A 21,796-nucleotide genomic window follows, 5' to 3' on the forward strand; every position below is an offset into this window, starting at 1 on the left:
CCATTAAATCTGTTCATTATATAAAGTGATCACGTCTCTTCTGAAGACTTTATGAAACCACTCGATTCATATGGATTACTTTTACAATCTCTTCATGAAGTTTTCAATGTAGGGATTGAAATCTTCCAGGTTTTATTTATTTATTTATTGTGTTAAGAAGATTAAGACAAGTCTTTTGGGTTTGGAATAATACACGGGTAAATAAAAATGCATGTGGGTGAATTGTTTTAAGATCACATAGGGTTTTTAAAGTCTTGTATCATAAAAGTAGAATTCCTTCTGTTTTCTTCTTAGCACGAATGTAATGTTCTGGTCAGACTGGGGTCAGAACCCTCGAATAGAGCAGGCTAGTATGGACGGATCTGCAAGAAGAGCAATTGTGACTAGCAAGGTATACTGGCCCAATGGACTTACACTGGATTACACAACTAGAAGACTATACTTTGTTGACGCCTACCTGAAATATATTGACTACTGTGACTACGATGGCAAAAACAGGCATCAAGTCTTTGCAAGTGACATGGTAACCATTTAAAGTCCATCTAGATTTTACATAAAATATAAGGCACAGTATGGTTTATCTAATGTTGCATTTTTTACTCATAACTTCCTACCGTCTCTGTGTCTGCAGGTTCTTCAGCAACCTCATGGCATAACCATCTTCGAAGACAACATATACTGGAGTGACCGCTACACAAGCCAAATCATGAGGACTAACAAATTTCATGGAGGAAACATCACCACACTTCTGACCAGTGTGTACCAGTGCATGGGCATCGCCATGGATCACCCCGTCAAACAACCTTTAGGTTAGGCTTTCACGCAGGTTATTAATGAATGGAGGGCCTTTTTTTTATTGGTTGACTAACATAAATGCTGGATCCCATACAGGACTTAACCCATGTGAGAACCATCCATGCAGTCAGCTGTGTCTGCTATCAACCTTTAGACCACGATACTACAGGTGTGACTGCCAGTCTGGCTGGACCCTTGCCAGCGATGGTCGTACTTGTACTAAAGGTCAGAGTCTTGGCAAAATTAATATGTGCCAATTGAGTTCTTGAGGTCTAATGGCCTTTCACTTGACTTAATGATGCTGTAATAATTATTTTTCCTAGATGACACACCATTCTTGATGGTCGTCAGAGATACAGTAATTATGGGAATTCCTCTCAACCCCAATGACACATCCAACAATGCCATGGCACCAATTTCAGGCATCACAAAAGGCCGAGATATTGATTTTGATGATCAAGAGCAGTTTGTCTATTGGGTGCAAGGCACTGTAAGTTAATCAGACAATTTCTTAGAACATTGTTTTAGAATTAACCTATGACATTGCTCATAAATAGATATCTTTAACTATTACACAATATTTTGCAGTCTTGATGTATATTACTTTATTGTTTTGAACTTATTTTTCTTCATTTTATTTCACGTTCTTTCTATTTTCTTGTGTTATATATGTATGTATGCATGTACCCAGATCTCCTGGAAAGTAAACAAATGCCTTGTGTGTCTGGGCACACTTGACCAATAAAGCTTATTCTGATTTTAATTCAAATTAGCAAAGCAAAATAATACTGAAAGATTGTGAAAATGAAAATTTCAAAAATAAATCTTTATAAAAATAAAAATAAAGAAAAACAATAAAACTGAATCAAATAGTACTGTTTATCATGAAAATATAGTTTTTTTTTTTTTTTTCCCCAGGGCTCAATTTATAGAAGTAAGACAGATGGGTCCAATCGAACTCAGTTTGCACCAGCCGCTATCATTGGTTCCCCCTCCGGTCTTGCTTTTGATTGGATAACACGAGTCATGTACTACACTAATCCCACTGTTATGGCCATTGAGGTGAACAACATTTCTTCGCACGTTAACACACTTTATCATATATGAAATATCAATTAATTGAACTAAGTTATTTCAAATTATTTATTTATTGTTGTTTATTTATTGTTATATCATTTTATTTTATTTTTGTTTGTTTTCCCACAAAAGGTCATTAGGGTTGATGGATCTCAACATTACAGGAAGACAATCATCACAAACACCGGAAAACCAGAGGGAGCTGGAGAGCCAATAGGAATAGCTCTTGATCCAGCCAGAGGGTAAACACTTTTTGTGACTAGTATACATTTGTAATTATTAAGTATTAGTTATTAATGTACTGTCATCATCCACTCATCCTGCAGGACACTGTTCTGGACAGACAGAGGTTCAGATAGTGGAGTTCCACCAAAGGTGGCAAGTGCAGACATGGATGGTGGAAACCTCAGAAACCTCTACACTGGCAACCTGGGTAGTGTTGAGTTCATTGCTGCAGACATAGAGGCCATGAAAATCTACTGGGGTGTCCCTCAAACTGGGATGGTGAGAAACATACACTTGTTCGTAAATCCACGTGTGGAAATAAGTTATTATGCACTTATTCTACTTTCCTGGCTTTTAACTTCTCTGTGATCGGCAGATTGAATGTGGAACAATGGATGGTGTGAGCAGGGTGACCATCGTGAGCGGCCTGTCTCATCCCTGGGGCATCACTGTGTACCAAAACTACCTTTACTACACTGACCTTGACTATGAGGTCATTGAGAGAGTGGATAAGAACACAGGCGCAGACATGGTGGTGATGAGGAATGGCATGGCAGGGGTGCGGGCACTGAAAGTACATACCAGAGACAGTGAGTGAAGCATTACAGTTTGCTCTTTACTTTAAATAAAGGATAATTTTACAGGAGTGGCGAGATGTCATCTATGAACTCACTGTTCTGTTTACCATCAATTCTTTAAATCCAGACTCTGCTGGTACTACCAATGCTTGCAGTACAAACAATGGAGGCTGTCCCCACCTGTGTCTGCCAAAACCTGATGGGCAAAAGACATGCGCCTGCACCACAGGTTTTATCCCATCTCAGGATGGGTCTCACTGTGAACAGTATGACTCTTATGCTATAGTGTCCTCTTCCAAATTTATTAGAGGATTCCACATCAACAGCTCTGACCACTCTGAGGCCATGGTTCCTGTGGGAGCAAGTAAGTATGATTACAGTATGCTAAACAGTTTGATCTCTGTTAGAGGTAGTAAATTAATTCAATTTAACATATTTTTTTAATTAATAAATGTAAATAATAATAATAAATGTTATCATGTTATGTAGCATTTTGTACTAAAAACATAATCTGCTTTTATTCTGTAGATACTTATTCAGTTCTCAGCAAGCTGGACATGCACATCGCCTCTGGATTCCTGTACTGGATTGATAACAGCACCTACTCATCCTACAGAGGCATTTACAGGACAAAGACAGATGGCTCACGCTATTCTACTGTCATCCGTCAGTTAGGCACTGGAAGGATTCAGGGCTTGGCAGTAGATTGGATCGCAGGTAAATTAATGTGAAAGTGACACCATGTATACTGTGAAAGTGGGTTGTATGTGTTTATGTATCAGGCTGATTCTTTTCTTTTTTATGTCAGGAAACTTGTACTTCACTAATGCATATACCTCTCAAACATACCTTGAGGTGTTACGTCTGAACACAAGCGTTCAACTTATCCTGCTGAAGAGTTCAGTGGATTGTCCCCTAGATCTTACCGTCAGCCCTAAATTGCGTCTCCTCTTCTGGACTGATGCTGGCCAGTCACCCAAGATTGAGAGTGCTCTTTTGGATGGTACCAATCGGACAGTTCTTGCCTCTGAGAGCCTGTCATCCCCCCGAGGGTTAACAGTCGATTACACCAATGACTTCTTGTACTGGGTTGATGACACACTGGATATGATTTCTCGCATGGCGTCCGATGGTTCTCAGCGGCAGATTGTACGCTACGGTAGTCGCTACCCCGCGCCATACAGTGTTGCCATCTTTGGCGAGTACATGCTGTGGGTGGATCGCAAACTGGGCAAACTGTTTCAGGCCAGTAAGAGTCCTGGGAATACAAACACGCCAGAGGTGATCCGAGATGGCATAGATGGTTTGACAGACATTGGAGTGTTTGACTCCCATGTTCAGCCAACTTCTGCCAACCTGGTGGGTTTTAACCCATGCCTAGAGGACAACGGGCGCTGTCAACAGTTTTGTTTTGCAATGCCCGAGCAGCAACAGCCCAAATGTGCCTGTGCCCATGGTTCTCTTCTCAGCAATGGAGTCTCATGTGGCTTTGGCCTGGATGAGTACCTGATCTTCACCACCGATTACACCTTGAACAGCATGAGGCTGGACCCAGAAGACCACAGCACCCCATTTCCCACCTTTAGCCTGGGCTACGGCGTTTTAGCTACAGAGTTTGACTTCCAGGACAAGAGAGTGTTCTATACCCAGTATATGGGTTTAGGCAGGAGTAAAATAGGATACATTCTAACAACCAGCATCATAAGCCCACCAATCACCATAGCCAGTGGTAGAGTTTAACTCTTTAAAATTATCAGAATTAGTAAGCAGAAACCACCCAATAACAATGTTAAAGTGTTCTCTGCTTTCTTTTCATCTGTTAGATCTGGATGATCCTGAAGGTCTGGCCTATGACTGGATCCACAAGCGTCTTTATTTCACAGATTATTACAATCGGAGTGTGCAGTCTATGGGAATAGATGGCCAAAACCGGTCCTTCATTGCGCATGGTGACCGCCCCAGAGCCATTGTGGTGGATCCCTGCTATGGGTAAGAACTGTTCACACTTAAAATTCTCAACTAAACCCCATAACTGAAACCACAATATGGCTTTGTGTCATTATCCAATTGCAAAGTTAGTGATAGGGATTTGTTTTTCTGACTGAACCATCCAGTTTGTCCTGATTTAACTTTTCGGACACATAACAGCAAGAATAACTCTTTTTCACCTTGGTGCATTTTCTGTCACTTTTTGACATTTTGTTTTTTTTTTCCCTCAAACACTGAGATGAAAAACAATATGGTAGTTTCTGTGATGTTCAGTTTGTGATTAGTTGTTTGTTGCTAAACAGCTGGCCGTTATATTCAAACACTGCATCACTCCACACTATAATTGTATACTTGTTGGTATCGCAATGCAGTGTTAACCCCCTTTCAATATTACAAGTGTGACGCTTCCAGGGCTTTAAAAATGCCTGGGTTCAAATTGTTAACATTAGGTTAATATAGTTACAAGAATTACTCTCTGAAAACTGGTTTTGCTTGCTCAGATACTTGTACTGGACTGACTGGGGATCCCCTGCTAAAATTGAACGAGCCACACTTGGTGGAAACTTTCGGATCCCAATTGTAAACACAAGCCTGTCTCAGCCTAATGCTCTGTCTTTGGATTATGAGGAACGACTGCTGTATTGGGCTGATGCAACACTGTGAGTTTATACTGACCTCATTTTTACATCAGTATTGTTTGTTGAATATTTGTTGTTTGCAGTAAAAATAATGGTTCACTCTCTTTGTCACAGGGATAAGATTGAGCGTGCCTCTTTGACTGGAGAGAACAGGGAGCTCATTCTTAGTCAGACACAGTACCCCTTTTCTGTGACAGTGTTCCAGCAGGATATCTACTGGACTGACTGGAACACACGGATCGTATACCGCGCCAACAAGAATGACGGTTCTGGTCTGACTATAATGGCCACCGATCTCCAATACAGACCCAATGACATCCACGTCTTCTCTGCCAGCAGGCAGGAGAGCTGCTCGAGTCCCTGCCAGCTGTTCAACGGAGGCTGCAGTCATGTTTGTGTCCCAGGTTGGTCTAAAGGCACTTATTTGGCTTTAAAGAACAAGTTGAATGTACATGCTGTGGGCGCCAAAAGTCTGAGATTTAAAATTTTTAAACAAATAAATAATATAACAGATTTTGCACTGTATCACTAATCAAGTTCAAGTTCAAGTTTATTTGTATAGCGCTTTTTACGATACAAATCGTTGCAAAGCAGCTCTACAGGATATTAAGTTTTCATAATATATTTATATATTGCAGAACATTAATATATTTAACTTATGGCAAAATTTGGTAATTCTGTATGTTGTCTGAGCGTTGGCATCCTCTGAGGTCCTCTGAGGGGTTGGCATTATCTTTTCTCAGGTGTTCGGTCATCTCAGATCATTTAAGGGTTGGATCCAGACTGAAGCTTCTGTAATGTTCAACCTTTGTAATGTTCTGCCACGGGACATCCCGTGGCAGAAACAGAATTAGCGTAGCTGCTGTTCCATCTAAGCAAAAATTATTTGTTCAACCCAAGCTAAAGAATAATAATAATGTACATTTGATCAGATATAACTGCAGTACAAGATTATAAGATGCATTATGTGTATCAATTAAGTAATTGATCTTTTGACTATTTGTACATACAGTCAGATCTTTTTCCACTAAAGTGCTTTTGACCATTCTCAAGTCATGCTAGCTGGAGAACATGATCATCTGGTTTTACACATGGAGTTAATGCAGCTTGAGTGTTACTGTAATTAAAGCAAAAGAGAAAATATTAAGAAATTTTGATATTTTTAAATTAAGCTCTTCAGTCATATTTCGATGCTGATCATAAAATGTATGATATAAATATATACTTTGTTAAAAAAAATGACTTGCTCTTAGACTTTTGGACCTCACTGTATGCATTTTTTTTTCTCTTTTGGGAAGATTACATCTTTCATGTCTTTCGTCTGTTTATCTCAGGTCCAACTGGTCCAGAGTGTCAGTGTCCCAGCACTGGTAACTGGTATCTGGCCAACAATGGGAAAGACTGCATCCCTGACAATGGGCAGCGGTGCCATGCAGATCAGTTCACCTGTCTGGATGGAAGCTGTTTGTCCCAGCGCTGGAAATGTGATGGCTACAGGGACTGCATAGATGGCTCAGATGAGCTCGAGAGAGTGTGTGGTAAGTAACCTTACCAGTTGTTTAATTTAAATAGTTTGCAAAAAATTGTTTAATTTAGTTTTGTACAATTTTTTTATACCTAAATTTTAAAAAATGCAAACATTAATGTGCCTTCTACAGCTTTCCACACTTGCTCACCCATGGAATTCACCTGTGATAACGGAGGCTGTGTGCCTCTGTACTATGTGTGTGACTACACAAATGACTGTGGAGATAACAGCGATGAGCATGGCTGTCCCTTCCCAACCTGTAACCCTACAACAGAGTTCACCTGTGCTAACGGACGCTGCATCAGTGCAGCTTTTGTGTGTGATGGAATCAATGACTGCCGAGACAACAGCACCACGGATGAAGTCAACTGCCGTGAGTGCAGTATTTTAGTATAATTTAAAAACTATAACAGTAAGTCTTATTATTTTTAATTATCGTTTCAATTTTAATTTTAGTACTTCAACCGAGACACATTTTATTTTAGTTAGTTGCCAATGCAACATTTCTAAAGTTTTTTTTAAGGTTAAGCTTTACCTAATAATTATTTTATTTCAGCTCTATTTTAATTAATGAAAACACTTCTTTTATAGGTGCATGGAGTTACCTTTTTATCTAAAACAAGCTCTGAACAATATTCTCTGCTTTAATAATAAAAGTGAAATGTATAATTTCTTGTAACAGAGAAAAAACATATTTATTTGATTTATTAGCGGACAGAACCTGTGCACCCGGCTTAGTAAAATGTGACACCACCAACATCTGCATTTCTTCAAGTAGCCTATGTGATGGCTTTAACAACTGTGGGGACAACAGTGATGAAAATCCACTATTCTGTGGTGAGTTTCAAGCTCTCAGCTTTTAGCTGTTGCCTGCAGATGTCCTTCATGATAGACATTTCATTTCTAAGTGAATAATATGAAAAAAAAGCATGCTCATGCATATCCTTAAAGTCATCTCCTGTTGTTAACAGCTGGCCGGACTTGTTCGGCAGATGAGTTCCGCTGTGATAACGGGAAGTGTATTCCCCAGGTATGGGTGTGTGATCATATCTCAGACTGCTTGGACGGCACAGATGAGCCACCCACCTGCGGTACATGTCAAATCCCTCATCTGTCTGTGAAGTAGATCCTAGAATCACTATCTAATACTTTCTTTGTCTCTTTCCACAGAGGATCAGGCTCGTACTTGTAACCCTCAGCAGTTTAGCTGTGCGAATGGACACTGCATTTTGGCAATGTGGGTATGTGATGGCAACAACGACTGTGGAGACAACAGTGATGAGGCCCAGGAACTGCAGTGCGGTGAGGCCTATCATCCATTTTCAAGATGGTAGAAACCAGCATATCAGTGCATAATAGTCCTAGTCTGACTATTATTTTGTATTTCAGGATCAAGGACTTGTAATCCCAGCGATTTCACATGCCCCACTTGGTACCCAGGCTCTCCTCGCTGTATTCCATGGAGTTATGTGTGCGATGGTGAGAAAGACTGCATAGATGCCGCAGATGAGCTGCACAACTGCCCCAACCGTACCTGCCACATGAACGAGTTTGCTTGCGTTAATGGTCGCTGCATTCTGGTGCCCTTCCAGTGAGTTCTTCCCCTCCAGCCGTATCTCACCCAAACAATGTATCAAATCAAATCCTTCTCAAAATATAAATCTAAAATATATATTGTGCATCTGAATCTCCTCCTCAGCTGTGACCGTGTGAATGACTGTGGGGACGGCAGTGATGAGATCGGCTGTGTGTACCGCACTTGCTCCAGTCAAGAGTTCACCTGCCAGAATGGAGTGTGTATTCCATCAACATATGTATGTGATGGTTATACAGACTGTCAAGATGGCACTGATGAACTCGAGGGCTTGTGCAGGAGTCCAGAACCCACCTGTGCACCTGGAGAATTCATGTGCAATTCTGGGGAGTGCATTGACATCCACAAGGTCTGCGACCATCAAAGGGACTGCTCTGACAACAGTGATGAGAAGGGCTGTGGTAAGACACCACTCGTATTTAGGAAAAGGCTCACTTAAGGGATGTGCCCAAAAAATACAATATTTGGCAAGGCAAGAATAAGGACTTCAAAATTAATAATGAATTCTATTTATTATGTGTTTTTACTCAACTGGTTATCCAACAATCACAAGGGTAAAGCAACATTTTATTAAAATGTGGTTGAAATTACAATGGTGAGCCTGTAAAGCCAATATGGCTCTGTATGTAATGCATTCATTTGAAGTAAAATACAGTAAATCAGGCAATATTGTGAAATCATTATGATTTAAAATAGCCTGTTATTTTTTTATATATTTTTTAAATTGTAATTTATTCCTGTGATGGCAAAGCTGATTTTTTAGCAGTCATTTATTGAGTCTCAAGAACAGCATTTATTTGAAATTGAAATATGAAGTAGAAAGAGAAAATAGAAAGATTATATAAAAATTGTGCTAAAAAGAGTAACGAATTTATGAATTATAGAACTGTATCCCTGCCCGCATACAGTTCTACCTGCATGCATTCCAATTCAGGTCATACGGTCATTACAGCAGACACTTGTACAAATAAATTAATAAAAAATTACAATTCATTTGTAAATAGCACAATTATAATTACAATGGAACTAATGAACAGGACAAATTAGGTAATGATCTGGCTTTCTGTCCCTCCACAGGCATAAATGAGTGCAGTAACCCAGCCATTCACAAGTGTGCTCAGAACTGCGTAGATACCCAGACGGGTTACTACTGCTCCTGCAGGGATGGCTACACACTCATGCCAGATGGCAAGGCCTGTGAGGATATAGACGAATGCAAAGAGAAACCGGGAGTGTGCAGTCAGGTGTGTGAGAATGCTGTGGGTACCTTCTATTGCAAGTGTGCACCGGGATACATACGGGAGCCTGATGGACGCACCTGCCGGCAGAACAGTGGGATCGCACCGTACCTCCTCTACAGCAACCGTTACTACATCCGTAACCTGACCACTGATGGATCATCCTCGTCGGTGGTGCTGCAGGGCCTATCAAACGTTGTTGCTCTGGACTTTGATTCTACTGAGAAGCGTTTATACTGGGTGGATACTGGCACACAGCGCATTGAGAGGATGTATTTAGACGGGACAGCAAGGGAGGTCATATTGAAGAGTGACCTGGACGGAGCAGAAGGCCTGGCTGTGGACTGGGTGGGCCGGTAGGTTAATGAGGGACTTGATTCATTCATTTACATAAAGGATGTTGTAAAAACAAATGGGCAGGGTTAATCTATGGGTGGGTTTTTCCTTGCAGAAAGCTATACTGGGCAGATGTGATTATGGAAGCCATTCATGTCTCTGAACTTGATGGACGTTACCGGAAAAAACTCCTGAAAGGTTGCATTGATGCCAACTCTACATACTGCTTCACTAATCCGCGGGCTGTTGCTGTTAACCCTAAATACGGGTGAGCTAAAGATAACACATATTTATTTTATTTGTTCAGTTGAACCATGTGTGCAAACTTTCCCTTTCCCATTTCCGGTCAGATGGCTATACTGGACAGACTGGGGACGGACGGCTTTCATTGGCAGGGCCGGAATGGACGGAACCAACACATTGGCTATCATCACTTCCAAGCTAGTGTGGCCTCATGCCCTGACCATCGACTACACCAACAACAAGATCTTTTTTGCTGATGCTCACCTCAATTTCCTTGAGTAAGTTGGATCCTGTACTGTATCCAAACCAAATCTGATCTTCAGACAGTAACAGACAGGCTTGCTTTATGTAACACACAGTATTATGAATATTATGAATTAGCATGGGAACCATGTCTCTCAGCATTTCTCACAGCAGTCATCAATGGTGAAGGAGCAAACTCATAATTACAGTACAAATAGTAGCCTACTGTTTTAGTGTAACAGAATGCACGTTTAAGAGAATGTAGTTGTTTAAACCTCAAATATCTGGTTTATATTCTATATAAGCACAGCTATATATATATGGTACCGGTTCATCATGTATAGAATCTATACTTCTAATGTCTATTTCCCAACAGTTATGCTGATATGGATGGACAAAACAGACATAGGGCTATAACAGGCTCCATGCCCCATGCTTTCGCTCTGACCCTGTTTGAAGATTTGCTGTACTGGACCGACTGGAACACCCACACCGTAGAGAGAGCCCACAAATACACCGGTGCTAACCGTGTTGTAATGGGAAACAACACACAGCGCCCTAATGACATCCACATTTACCACCCTTACAGACAGCCACGCAGTAAGACTATATATCTTTCACTTCACCATTAACTTGTACTTGTTAACTTATATGATCCTTGTTTGATTGTTTTATTAACATTTTCCTAGGTGACAATCCCTGCAATGACCATCACCTGACCTGTAGTCACCTGTGTCTGATTGGCCCGGGTGGGACGACAGCCAGATGTGAGTGTCCAGATCACTTCATTGGTCTGGCAGTTGGCTTTAAGATACAGTGTGTGGCTGACTGCTCCAGCACTCAGTTCCGTTGTGGAGACAATGAGAAGTAAGTGAATCCATTCTCTAATGATAATTGAATGATCTTGAGCTTTTCCTCTATTACTTTTCTTCTCTGATTGTCTTTTGTCTCCAGGTGCATTCCCATATGGTGGAAGTGTGATGGTCAGTCAGACTGTGGGGATGGCTCCGATGAGCCTCAGACATGTTCTCCACGTTACTGCCCAATTGGACGCTTCCAGTGTCAGGATGGGAACTGCACCTACCCGTTTTTCCTGTGTGATGGCCATAATGATTGTCCAGATGGATCTGATGAAGATGCTGCACTCTGCAGTATGCAACACTTTTATGCATTGTTATAATGACAGTAACAAGAACATTTGAAAAAGTTTATTTCAGTTTGTATCAACAGAAAAGTTTTTGGTTGTGTTTGAGTATTGAATCCGGTAACTGAACTGCATAGTTTGTGTCCTGCTGCTAATTATTAACATTAATGGTTACATGGCATTTGTACCCAGGTGACCATCGTTGCTCTGAGAACCAGTTCCAGTGTAAAAATAAGCACTGTATCCCAATATCCTGGCACTGCGATGGCGTGCAGGACTGTGCAGATGGCAGCGATGAGGAAGCTGACAGCTGTGCTAAGAAAACCTGCAAACCTGGACAGTTTCAATGCAAAAACGGACTCTGCATACCACCAAGCTATGTGTGTGATGCACAGAACGACTGCGGAGACCAATCAGATGAGCCGTATGATGAGTGCAGTGAGTGTCATGTCCCTTTGGGAAAATGGGCCATTCATTAACAGCTTGCAGTTAACTGACCTTTGATATTTGTCTTTGTTCGTAGTGGGTCCTGATCATAAGTGTGATGCAGACACTGAGTTCTCCTGCAAAACAAACTATCGTTGTATACCTCTGTGGGCTGTGTGTGATGGCACCAATGACTGTCTAGACAACAGTGATGAGCAGAGTTGCCGTAAGTCCCATATAATGATTTTAAATATTCACAGGTTGACGCACAACAGAAACAAAAAAGCTTCAACCAAAACAGTTCTCCAGTACCAGAACAAGGCCAGCATAAAAGCAAATATGGGCTATAATGCCAATCAGCACACAAGTTTGGATGCACCTGCTCATTCTATATTAATACAAACGTCCATATTTTAGCTTCTTCAGAGTCACTATTCTTTGTCTAGATTCCAGCGCTGCACACTAACCAACATGAGATGCATCTTGGGATGATTTTAAACAGTATTCAATGAGTTGTCTTCATGCAGGACACTCTTTGGCAGCTTTTTACTATCTTCACTAAACTCATCTATTTAAAAAATAAAATACAATTTTTGTTTTGTAAACGTTTTGTTTGCATAAGATCTTAAATATTAGATTTAAAATGTAACAAGCCAGCTAATATTAGAGCCTCCTTTGTCGTGATTCAACAATAAACATATATCCCTTTTGATGGATTATATAAAAGGGATTATAATTTAATTTACTTTGAACATTTATGAAATAAATGAAAATCAACCTCCTCATTTTGCTGCATGCAGATGAGCTGACCTGTGACCCTCTGGGAGATTTCCGCTGTGATAATCACCGCTGTGTGCCCATTCGCTGGCGCTGTGATGGGAACAATGACTGCGGGGATGGATCTGATGAGAGAAGCTGTGGTGAGTTATGCGTTGAGCCATCCATTACCTCTTAGGCATGTACTGTATGGAACTCAGAGTTTTCATGTATGTGCTCATAGAACCAAGACCTTGCTCTGAGAGCGAGTATCGCTGTGACAACCAGCAGTGCATTCCAGGATCTTGGGTTTGTGACCATGACAATGATTGTGGGGACAATTCTGATGAGCGAGACTGTGGTAAGTTGAAGTCAACATAAATGAAACCCATTCACTCTTTTAAATCTTTCCTTCTTTTCAACTTCCCACCAGCACAGGTCTGAATATTGTTGAATCATTGACAACTTGTTTTCTATCTCTTCTTTTGTTCTTAAAGTGTCCATAAATGCATGCACATGTAAATAGACATCAAGTCACATTTTTTAATTATTTATTTACTTATTGGAATATACGGTTTCACTCAGAAATACATGACATTATGGCAACAAATACTGTATGCTACTGTTTACTAAATGCTACAGGTATACAGATTGAGCATTAAAAATGCTAAAATACCATACATGGATTCCCTTTTTTTAGATTATTATTGGATTGACCAGTAATTTATTTTGTGTGCAGAGCTGCGGACCTGTCGTCCTGGAACATTCCAGTGTACATCTGGACACTGCATCCCAGAAGGTCTTAAATGTGACGGATTTGCTGACTGCCTGGACTACTCTGATGAGTCCACCTGCCGTGAGTGTGCTGCGCTTGAAATATATGGATGTTTAAAATCTTCTTATTGCATATACTGAAAATCTTGATATTATTCTGTACCTTTTGTTTTCCCAACAGCAACTCGTTATCCTGGAGGACGCTGGTGTCCGTCAAACCAATTCCAGTGTGACAACAAGCTGTGTGTGAGCCAGCAGTGGGTATGTGATGGCTTCAACGACTGTGGAGACCGCTCAGATGAGCAACTCAGCCTCTGCTGTAAGACATTATAAGAAAATGAAATTATTATTTTTATAGATAATTTTAACCAGTACAATTATCATACATGTCTCTTTAAGGTGTGTTATTAAGTCTAAACCTAAACCTGGAAATTCATGTTGGCTTAAGCTGGTCTTTTTAGCAGGAAATTGTTAACCGTGTCAAAATTGTTCTGTGATCAGGGAACATTACATGTGAAATGCCAGCCAAATTCCGCTGTGACAATGGCTACTGCATTTATAGTGGTCTCACGTGCAACCAAAAAGATGACTGTGGGGATGGCAGTGACGAAAAGGGGGACAACTGTAAGAGATTCACACATGTATTTTCACAACAACTAAAATCAAACTCTCTAAATTTACCATGATACAATACTTCAAAAGCTTAGGGTTGGTAAGATTTTTTTTTATGCTCACCAAGGCTGCAGTTAAAAGTTTTTTTTATATGTTATATAAAAACATTAGAAAATATTGAAAAGTATCATATTTGAAGAAAACTATTTTAAAAAATCTTATATTTTTATATAAAATGCAACCCTTTGGCTAAACACGAGTTGCATTCTGGGATGAACAGTATTGAAGGATTTCCCTTGATGCTGAATATTGTTGGCTGCTTAGCACTTAAAAAGTAAAGTACAATTTTTTAAGTGTATTTTTGTTCAGAATTCTTTGGTAAAATCTAAAGTTCAAAAGAAAATAATTTATTTGAAATAGTTTTTTGTAACATTATAAATGTCTTTTACTGGCACTTTTTAATTTTTATTTTTTTCAAAAACAAATATCTTACTGACCCCAAACTTTTCAACCTCAATAAAAATTTGTGAGATAATAAAAGTCAATGTGGCAATAAGGTAAGTCAAAATTAAATTTTTATCGTGTTGAGTAGTTGTAGTTTATGTTTTTATGTTAAGGAAATCTATTTTTACTGAGAAAACAACAAAAATACTGATTGAGAAAGCAATACTGATTCATTTGCAGTGTGGTTGCATACTGTATTATGTATCTAGTGTAATATAACCTACTGTTGTCATGGTTAATGACGACCGTATGAATTGTTTTTAAATCAGGTCAGAAACCCACTCTTGCCCCCTGTACGCCCAATGAGTTTAAATGCACTAATGGCCACTGTGTGGCTTTGCCTTACGTGTGTGACCACAACGACAACTGTGGAGACCTTACAGATGAGCTGGGCTGCAGTAAGTCAACAAATATTACAAAATATGATCAGCATATCTAGTAATCCTTGTACTAAGTTATAGTTTAATTTTGTGAGAACTGCCTTAGATTGTGCCTGTGAGGTAGTTGATGAGTGACTCTTTTCAGATTTTGGCCATGACCGCAACTGTGATGAGAAATTATGTCAGCACGAGTGTACAAACCTGAACGGCACTGGCTTCATCTGCTCTTGTAAACCCGGCTATGCTGTGGATCCAGATAGCACCTTCCGCTGCAATGGTAGACACAAACAGACATATTAAGTACCTTTCTCTTTCTCTTCAGAGTGGAGAAAGTTTTAGCTGCTAGTCTAATTTCTTTCAAAATCAGAATCTGTAATCTTTAAACAGAAAGTTTCACCTGTGTATGCCGGTACATCTGCCTTATACCTTGCTGTTTTTCATGCCTGTCTCTTGCACCCCGCAGATATAGATGAGTGTTTAGAGTATGGCACGTGCCCACAGGCCTGCAAGAACACTAAAGGAAGCTATGACTGTGATTGTGCCCTGGGCTACAGGAAAGTGGGCACAGGCAATCAGTGTGAGGCTGAAGGTAGGATAGAAATTGTAAGGAACCACAAACAAGAATTTCTGAGAATGTGTAGCATCTTAAAGCTCTTCTTTCTTAGGTCCTGGACCACTGCTCCTGCTGCCAGAGAACATTCGCATCCGACGCTACAACCTCCAGACCGAGGAGTATCATGACTTTTTGCAGGAAGAGGAGCGCATTGTGGCGCTGGACTATGATTGGGACCACAACAACACTGGACTTAGTATGTACTCAATTCTATTGCCTCAGCCCCTCAAAAATGTCATTACTCCTGTACTCTGTATTATGGAAGCCCATTTCCAAATAAGAAAAAAATTATAATTATGAGACAAATAGTTATAATTATGATGAAATATTTGACTTTCTTATCTCTTAATTATGACATTATATATCATAATTATATAAATTGTTTGACTTATGTAATACGTTACATATTAAGGCCTCTAACACTAGCTTGCTCTATTCTTTTTTCTATTCTGTCTGTTTTCTTTTATAATAAATAAAAACCTTGCTACGTGAACTGCATTAAGCTAACTGAAACTTGTTATAGCACTTGCATATCATTGCTCTTTTGTAGATTTTGATTGCTTCCATTGTCCTCATTTGTAATTTGCTTTGGATAAAAGCGTCTGCTAAATGAATACATGTAAATGTAAATGTTTCATAATTTTGACTCTGTCATAATTTAAACTTTTTTTGTCCTGAATTACCTAAACTTTTTTTTTTTCCATTGTGGCAGAAATGGCCTTCCATACTCTGTAATATACGCCCAACACCTGGCTGTTCCTCCAAAGACACAAATAATAAATTATGAATTAGAAACGTATATTTACTAAATAAATGTATATAACATTCAATTTGATCAAAATGAAATTTGAGTTACAGTATTGCATTAATTGTGTTTGATGTGATTTGTCACCTCTCTTGTGTGTTTCAGGTATGGTGTATTTTACAGTAGAAGGAAATGGAGCATTGCCTGGTGCTATTAAAAGAGCTTATCTGCCAGCTGTGGATGATCACAATAATAACATTGCTGTTGCTGTCAAACTGGACATCAAGTACATCACCAAGCCTTACGGGATTGCAGTGGACTGGGTTGGCAGGTAAAAAACTAAACTAAATATTCAAACTCTGCACTGAAGCTGAATTATTTAAAAAACATATATATAATAATAATGGCTTTGGCAAAAGCTAATAATGGATCAGCCTGTAAGAGCTCATGAGATTTTAATTTACTCTACAGGAATTTGTACTGGGCTGATGCGCAGCTCAAACGTCTGGAGGTGGCATTGTTGGACGGACGTTACAGGAAGCATCTGATTAAGACTGACCTGCAAGAACCCAATTCTGTGGCTGTAAACCCTCGTTTGGGGTGAGACTTACATCCTATTTGGCTGTGGTGTATTTAAAGGGATAGTTCACACCAATTTTTTGGTATCATTTCCGTATCCTCGTGTCATTCCAAATCCACATTCTGTTATTTTATTTCTGGAGCATATAAGGAAAAGTTTACAAAAAATAAAGAAAATAAGAAAAAAGCACCAAAAAAAATGAGAAAGCTCTATTTCTCCTTCAAGCTCGCCTACATTTAAATGCAAATGTTTGAATTTTGTTTTGTCATGTTGTTATGCAGCATGCTCTACTGGATAGACAATGGCAACACGCCACGTATCGAAGGCTCCTGGTTGGATGGTCAAGAGAGAAGGGTTCTGGTGGACAGTGCTTTGGGTTGGCCTACTGGCCTGTCCGTCGACTTCACAAACAGCGACCGGATATATTGGTCAGATGCAAAGGAGAGTCGCATTGAGTCCATACTACCAGATGGACAGAGCAGACAAATATCAGTTTTCATAGGTAAAAGTTTGAGTTGACTCAATTTAAAGTTTTACTTCTTTAAATTGTTTTTATAATCTTGTCATGCTTTAAAGAAAAGCACTTATCTTGATGTGTTGACTAATATACGAAAGCACATGTAAAGTGCTTGTTTATAATTTTAACTGTAGTGTTATTCAAAATTACTTTTAAAAATAAATATATTTTAAATTCATTCAGCACTAGACTTTAACCACATGATTTAAAGACAATAGAAGTCATTTTGAAAATACATGTAATCATGTATTTAAGTTCTACTTGAGCAGGTGAAAAAAACACTCAAAATTAAACTATTTGCATTTAACATCAATTTAAATTAGAACACATTTTAATTGTAATTAACATGCAATTAGCTGTCTTAAAAATAATGTTAGAAAATTCTTTTAAAATAAAAGGGACATTCATATCTTTTACTACATTTCTTCACTGTCAGATGCAAGAAACCCTTTCAGTGTGAATGTATTTGAGGACCATGTGTACTGGAGCACGCAGGAGAAGGGTGAAGTGTTCAGACAGGACAAGTTTGGCAAAGGCACCAAAACCAGACTCCTAATAGCAGGACCTTGGCTTACCCAGATCAATGTTTACCAGCAGCAGAAATACAACTCTATAGCCTGTGAGTAACCACAATAAAAGCAAGATTTGCATGATGGCCTATAAAATCCAGTCTGTGTTTAAATGTAAGCTAACTTTTACTATTGTGCTGATATAAAAAATGTCATGATAGTAGTTAGGATTTTGTTGGTAGCCATTTAAAGTGATTTTATAGATGTATAGTGGGTTGAACTGTCTCTGCCCCACAGTGAAGAACCCTTGTAAGGGCACATGCAGTCACCTGTGTCTGCTGAGGCCGGGAGGCTACACCTGCGCCTGCCCAGAGGGCACCAGCTTCTTTCCTGGCAGCAGTACTGAATGTGACACAGGTGCCTTTTAGACTCCTTATCTGTCTTTATAGTCATCTTAACGATATGACCATAAACCAATTCATTTTAGCTATTACAACCAACACTGTTGACGTCAGTCTCCGGGTTCCAGTAATAATAAAAGATATAAGTACTTACACTAAGACTGTGTGGCACATTTTATTGTTCCGCTCTAAATCCAATTGTTTTTGTGATGTTTGATTTAATAGGGTTTGAGCCTGAACCCACCATGCCCCCTCCATGCCAGTGCAGGAACGGTGGAACCTGTTATTTTGATGACAATAAGGCGCTCTGCATGTAAGCTTGTGATCTGATATTGACATGCATGTTTCATAAGAAAAACAAGTGTTTAAAAAGTAGGGATGGATAAACTTGTGGATGTGGTAATGCTAACTGTTTATTCCCCCCTTATAGTTGCCCCCCTGAATGGAAAGGAGATTTCTGCGAGACCAGTGTTTATGGTGTAGTCACAACCTCAGGTAAAATTTATAGCAGTACATGATATCAGCAAATAAGATATCATGCAGCAACTTTTCAAGCTGTTGTCTAAGGCAAACAAACAAAATCCTGTCTCTCTTTCTGTCCATTCATAGTTGCTATTGCTCTTGGAGTTACAGCTGTCGTGGCCCTTTTTCTGGTTTGCCTGATATATTCTGCAAAAAAGAAGGAGAAAATTATGAACACTCTGCATAACATTAATCTGCCTATTAGTGTATCTAACTTCAGTAGGCCCAGCTTCTGGTGAGAATGAAAAAAAGTGTATAATAAATATTAGTGAATATTAAAAAAAAAAAAAAAAAGAGAATATAATGATTGTAGATATTGTGCAGATATTGTATACAGTTGCAGTATATAACAAAATAAACCTTTGGTTTGATTTTACTTCATATAATTAGGGGTGGTAACTCTGAACGTTTTAACAACCCATCTGAATCGGAGAAAGACAACAGCAACTTTCCCAAAGAGGTTTGTTCTCACCATGTATTTTAAAACATATATCCAAAATATACCATGTATAGTTTATTATAAATACACACTACCTGGGTCAGTTAGAGTTTTTGGTATATATAAATTGATCATTTTATTCAAGAAGGATGCATTCAATTTATCAAGTGACAGTAAAAACATTTATAACGTTCCAAAGAAAAAAAATCTGTCATTTTTAAATTTCTATTCATCAAGGGATACTAAAAAAGAATCAATTTCCACAACAATATTTAGCAGCACAACTGTCAAAACACTAATAATAAGAAAATGGGCAAAAGGACGGCAAAAGGTTCATGTCAATTAGTGGTTTGTTTGCCATGTTAACATCTTTTGTCTTTTGGTCAATATCAGGAATCCAGCACATCAGTAGAAGTGGAGGGAAAAGGAAGCAGTTTTGAGAACCCAGCATACAGTGAGGATACACAGCGACCTCCTGCTGCACCTACTGTTGTAGTCACTGCAGTCATGAATGGGCCTGCCAAAGTATGACCTCTACTGGCAGAATGGGTTTACTGCATGTTGTCTGTATTTATGTCAAACATTTTTACATTTTTAGTTCTAGACTGGATATTTTTGGTGAACTATTCCTTTTTCACCCAGACTTTTGGGTGAACTGCCCGTTAAATATTGACTGAAATTGTGAACTGAATCATTTAAAAGCTTTTTTTTCTCTCTCTCTCTCTCTTACTTTCTCTTAGTTTCAGGAGAGTGTTGAAAACCCGATGTATGCTGCTGAGTTGAGCTTTGTGACCCAGCCAGTTGATGGTGCAACCCCTGTCAAAGCAGATGCCACACCAGTCAACACTGAGCCTGGCAAGGTTAGCCAAAGTGACAGTAACCACATGATGCATGCTTTATTGTCCTGGAAATTATCTTGCTTTGTTTGGTTGTGTTATTGGGTCAGACCTTTGAGAATCCAGCAACCATTCAGATAAAGGAGGAGAGCAAGCAATTATGAACCATTAGCTTCTTCATTCATTTAAATTAAGTTTACCCAACCACCCCAGCCAAAGCGCTCACAAGGCAGCAAATATACATTAGGGTGTAGCTGTGCACAAAAATGATACTTACCTCTGTTTGAATTAGCAGTTCATTATGTTTTAGGGTACAGCAGGTGAAAATTAAATATAAAATTGCCTTTTTTGTGTTAAATGGTGGCATACTGAAAAAACGTCTCTAGGTTACGTATGTAACCCTAGTTCCTCAAAGGAACGCCTCCAGCGTGAGCGGCACTGAATATCGTGTGCAACCTATCCAACGGATGGGCGAGACGTCACGGACGGGGTGACGTAATGACCAGCTGGCATAAAAGCACGTGCGGTGAAACCGGCGTCAGCTTCTACGAATGAAGCAAGCGCTAGCAGGGATGCTGGAAGTATGGCCTCGAGACGCAGCGTCTCGTTCCCTCGAGGAACTAGGGTTACATACGTAACCCAGAGACGTCACTCTTCAGGAAATTGAGCTGCGTCCAAAAATGCTAGGGGAATGAGATACCCACACTGCCAGACTTTCAAGTCCCTGCCCAGTGTGTATCCCATCTAGGGCGAGAGGACGGAAGAGCCTGGAGTGGCCCGCATGTCAAGGCCATAAAACCTGACAAAGGTCAGGGTGTAGACCATCCCGCAGCGACTACACCTCTAAAATAAATAGTGTTAAACTTTTAGGTAAGATTTGGTTTCAGGCCTGTAAATGGGGCAAAGTCCTGGGGTTTCAAACAAATCCTAACAGAATGTTTGAGCAATATCAACATAGTGCTGCCATGCAAGCACTGTGGCAAAAAAAAAAAAAAAAAAACGCCCCAAAACACACCCACACACAAGGAGTTATTCTGAGTTAGAGAGACATCAATAAGAAACAGCACTAACCCACAGGTGACCTTCATACCTCACAGCATGTTATAGAGATAGATCTGTGTTTTAGTTGAACCTTTTTTTTTTTTTTTTTTTAGTGACATTCAGCCAAGTATGGTGACCCATACTCGGAATTCGTGCTCTGCATTTAACCCATCCAACGTGCACACACACAGCAGTGAACACACACACACACACACACCGTGAATATACACCCGGAGCAGTGGGCAGCCATTTTATGCTGCAGCGCCCAGGGAGCAGTTGGGGGTTCGGTGCCTTGCTCAAGGGCACCTCAGTCGTGGTATTGAGGGTGGAGAGAGCGCTGGACATTCACTCCCCCCACCTACAATTCCTGCCGGCCGGAGACTCGAACCCGCAACCTTCGGATTACAAGTCCGACTCTCTAACCATTAGGCCACGACTTCCCCCGTAATGCCAGTCAGTTCTGAGCGTGTCAGTCACTAGGTTGTGTCTTAATTTCTTGTTCCTTTTTACACA

At 39.8% G+C, this 21,796-nt stretch overlaps 1 protein-coding gene across 1 annotated transcript in view; it reads left to right on the plus strand.

Annotated features, from left to right (window-relative positions):
- The window catches only part of lrp2b (low density lipoprotein receptor-related protein 2b), a gene marked incomplete at both ends in the record, with an annotated part of 38,560 nt that extends 18,154 nt beyond the window's left edge, over positions 1–20,406 (plus strand). The window contains 50 exons of the mRNA XM_079398520.1: positions 295–523; positions 632–809; positions 892–1,020; positions 1,119–1,285; positions 1,714–1,857; positions 2,005–2,114; positions 2,199–2,376; positions 2,474–2,687; positions 2,803–3,039; positions 3,204–3,392; positions 3,484–4,404; positions 4,499–4,664; positions 5,165–5,323; positions 5,417–5,706; positions 6,637–6,840; positions 6,961–7,203; positions 7,542–7,667; positions 7,802–7,921; positions 8,001–8,132; positions 8,220–8,421; positions 8,530–8,825; positions 9,502–10,018; positions 10,114–10,266; positions 10,349–10,519; positions 10,861–11,084; positions 11,174–11,351; positions 11,439–11,635; positions 11,821–12,066; positions 12,152–12,280; positions 12,855–12,974; positions 13,055–13,171; positions 13,550–13,666; positions 13,766–13,903; positions 14,086–14,208; positions 14,970–15,098; positions 15,226–15,357; positions 15,544–15,669; positions 15,746–15,889; positions 16,604–16,769; positions 16,910–17,038; positions 17,300–17,520; positions 17,972–18,154; positions 18,342–18,461; positions 18,671–18,758; positions 18,876–18,940; positions 19,055–19,202; positions 19,358–19,427; positions 19,800–19,931; positions 20,147–20,266; positions 20,353–20,406. Coding sequence (XP_079254646.1) covers positions 295–523; positions 632–809; positions 892–1,020; positions 1,119–1,285; positions 1,714–1,857; positions 2,005–2,114; positions 2,199–2,376; positions 2,474–2,687; positions 2,803–3,039; positions 3,204–3,392; positions 3,484–4,404; positions 4,499–4,664; positions 5,165–5,323; positions 5,417–5,706; positions 6,637–6,840; positions 6,961–7,203; positions 7,542–7,667; positions 7,802–7,921; positions 8,001–8,132; positions 8,220–8,421; positions 8,530–8,825; positions 9,502–10,018; positions 10,114–10,266; positions 10,349–10,519; positions 10,861–11,084; positions 11,174–11,351; positions 11,439–11,635; positions 11,821–12,066; positions 12,152–12,280; positions 12,855–12,974; positions 13,055–13,171; positions 13,550–13,666; positions 13,766–13,903; positions 14,086–14,208; positions 14,970–15,098; positions 15,226–15,357; positions 15,544–15,669; positions 15,746–15,889; positions 16,604–16,769; positions 16,910–17,038; positions 17,300–17,520; positions 17,972–18,154; positions 18,342–18,461; positions 18,671–18,758; positions 18,876–18,940; positions 19,055–19,202; positions 19,358–19,427; positions 19,800–19,931; positions 20,147–20,266; positions 20,353–20,406 — 9,091 coding nt within the window. The remainder of the gene's footprint in view (positions 1–294; positions 524–631; positions 810–891; positions 1,021–1,118; positions 1,286–1,713; positions 1,858–2,004; positions 2,115–2,198; positions 2,377–2,473; positions 2,688–2,802; positions 3,040–3,203; positions 3,393–3,483; positions 4,405–4,498; positions 4,665–5,164; positions 5,324–5,416; positions 5,707–6,636; positions 6,841–6,960; positions 7,204–7,541; positions 7,668–7,801; positions 7,922–8,000; positions 8,133–8,219; positions 8,422–8,529; positions 8,826–9,501; positions 10,019–10,113; positions 10,267–10,348; positions 10,520–10,860; positions 11,085–11,173; positions 11,352–11,438; positions 11,636–11,820; positions 12,067–12,151; positions 12,281–12,854; positions 12,975–13,054; positions 13,172–13,549; positions 13,667–13,765; positions 13,904–14,085; positions 14,209–14,969; positions 15,099–15,225; positions 15,358–15,543; positions 15,670–15,745; positions 15,890–16,603; positions 16,770–16,909; positions 17,039–17,299; positions 17,521–17,971; positions 18,155–18,341; positions 18,462–18,670; positions 18,759–18,875; positions 18,941–19,054; positions 19,203–19,357; positions 19,428–19,799; positions 19,932–20,146; positions 20,267–20,352) is intronic.
- Between the last annotated feature and the right edge of the window lie 1,390 nt (positions 20,407–21,796).

Source organism: Barbus barbus, assembly GCF_936440315.1.
Source record: "Barbus barbus genome assembly, chromosome: 38".
NCBI lineage: Eukaryota > Metazoa > Chordata > Actinopteri > Cypriniformes > Cyprinidae > Barbus > Barbus barbus.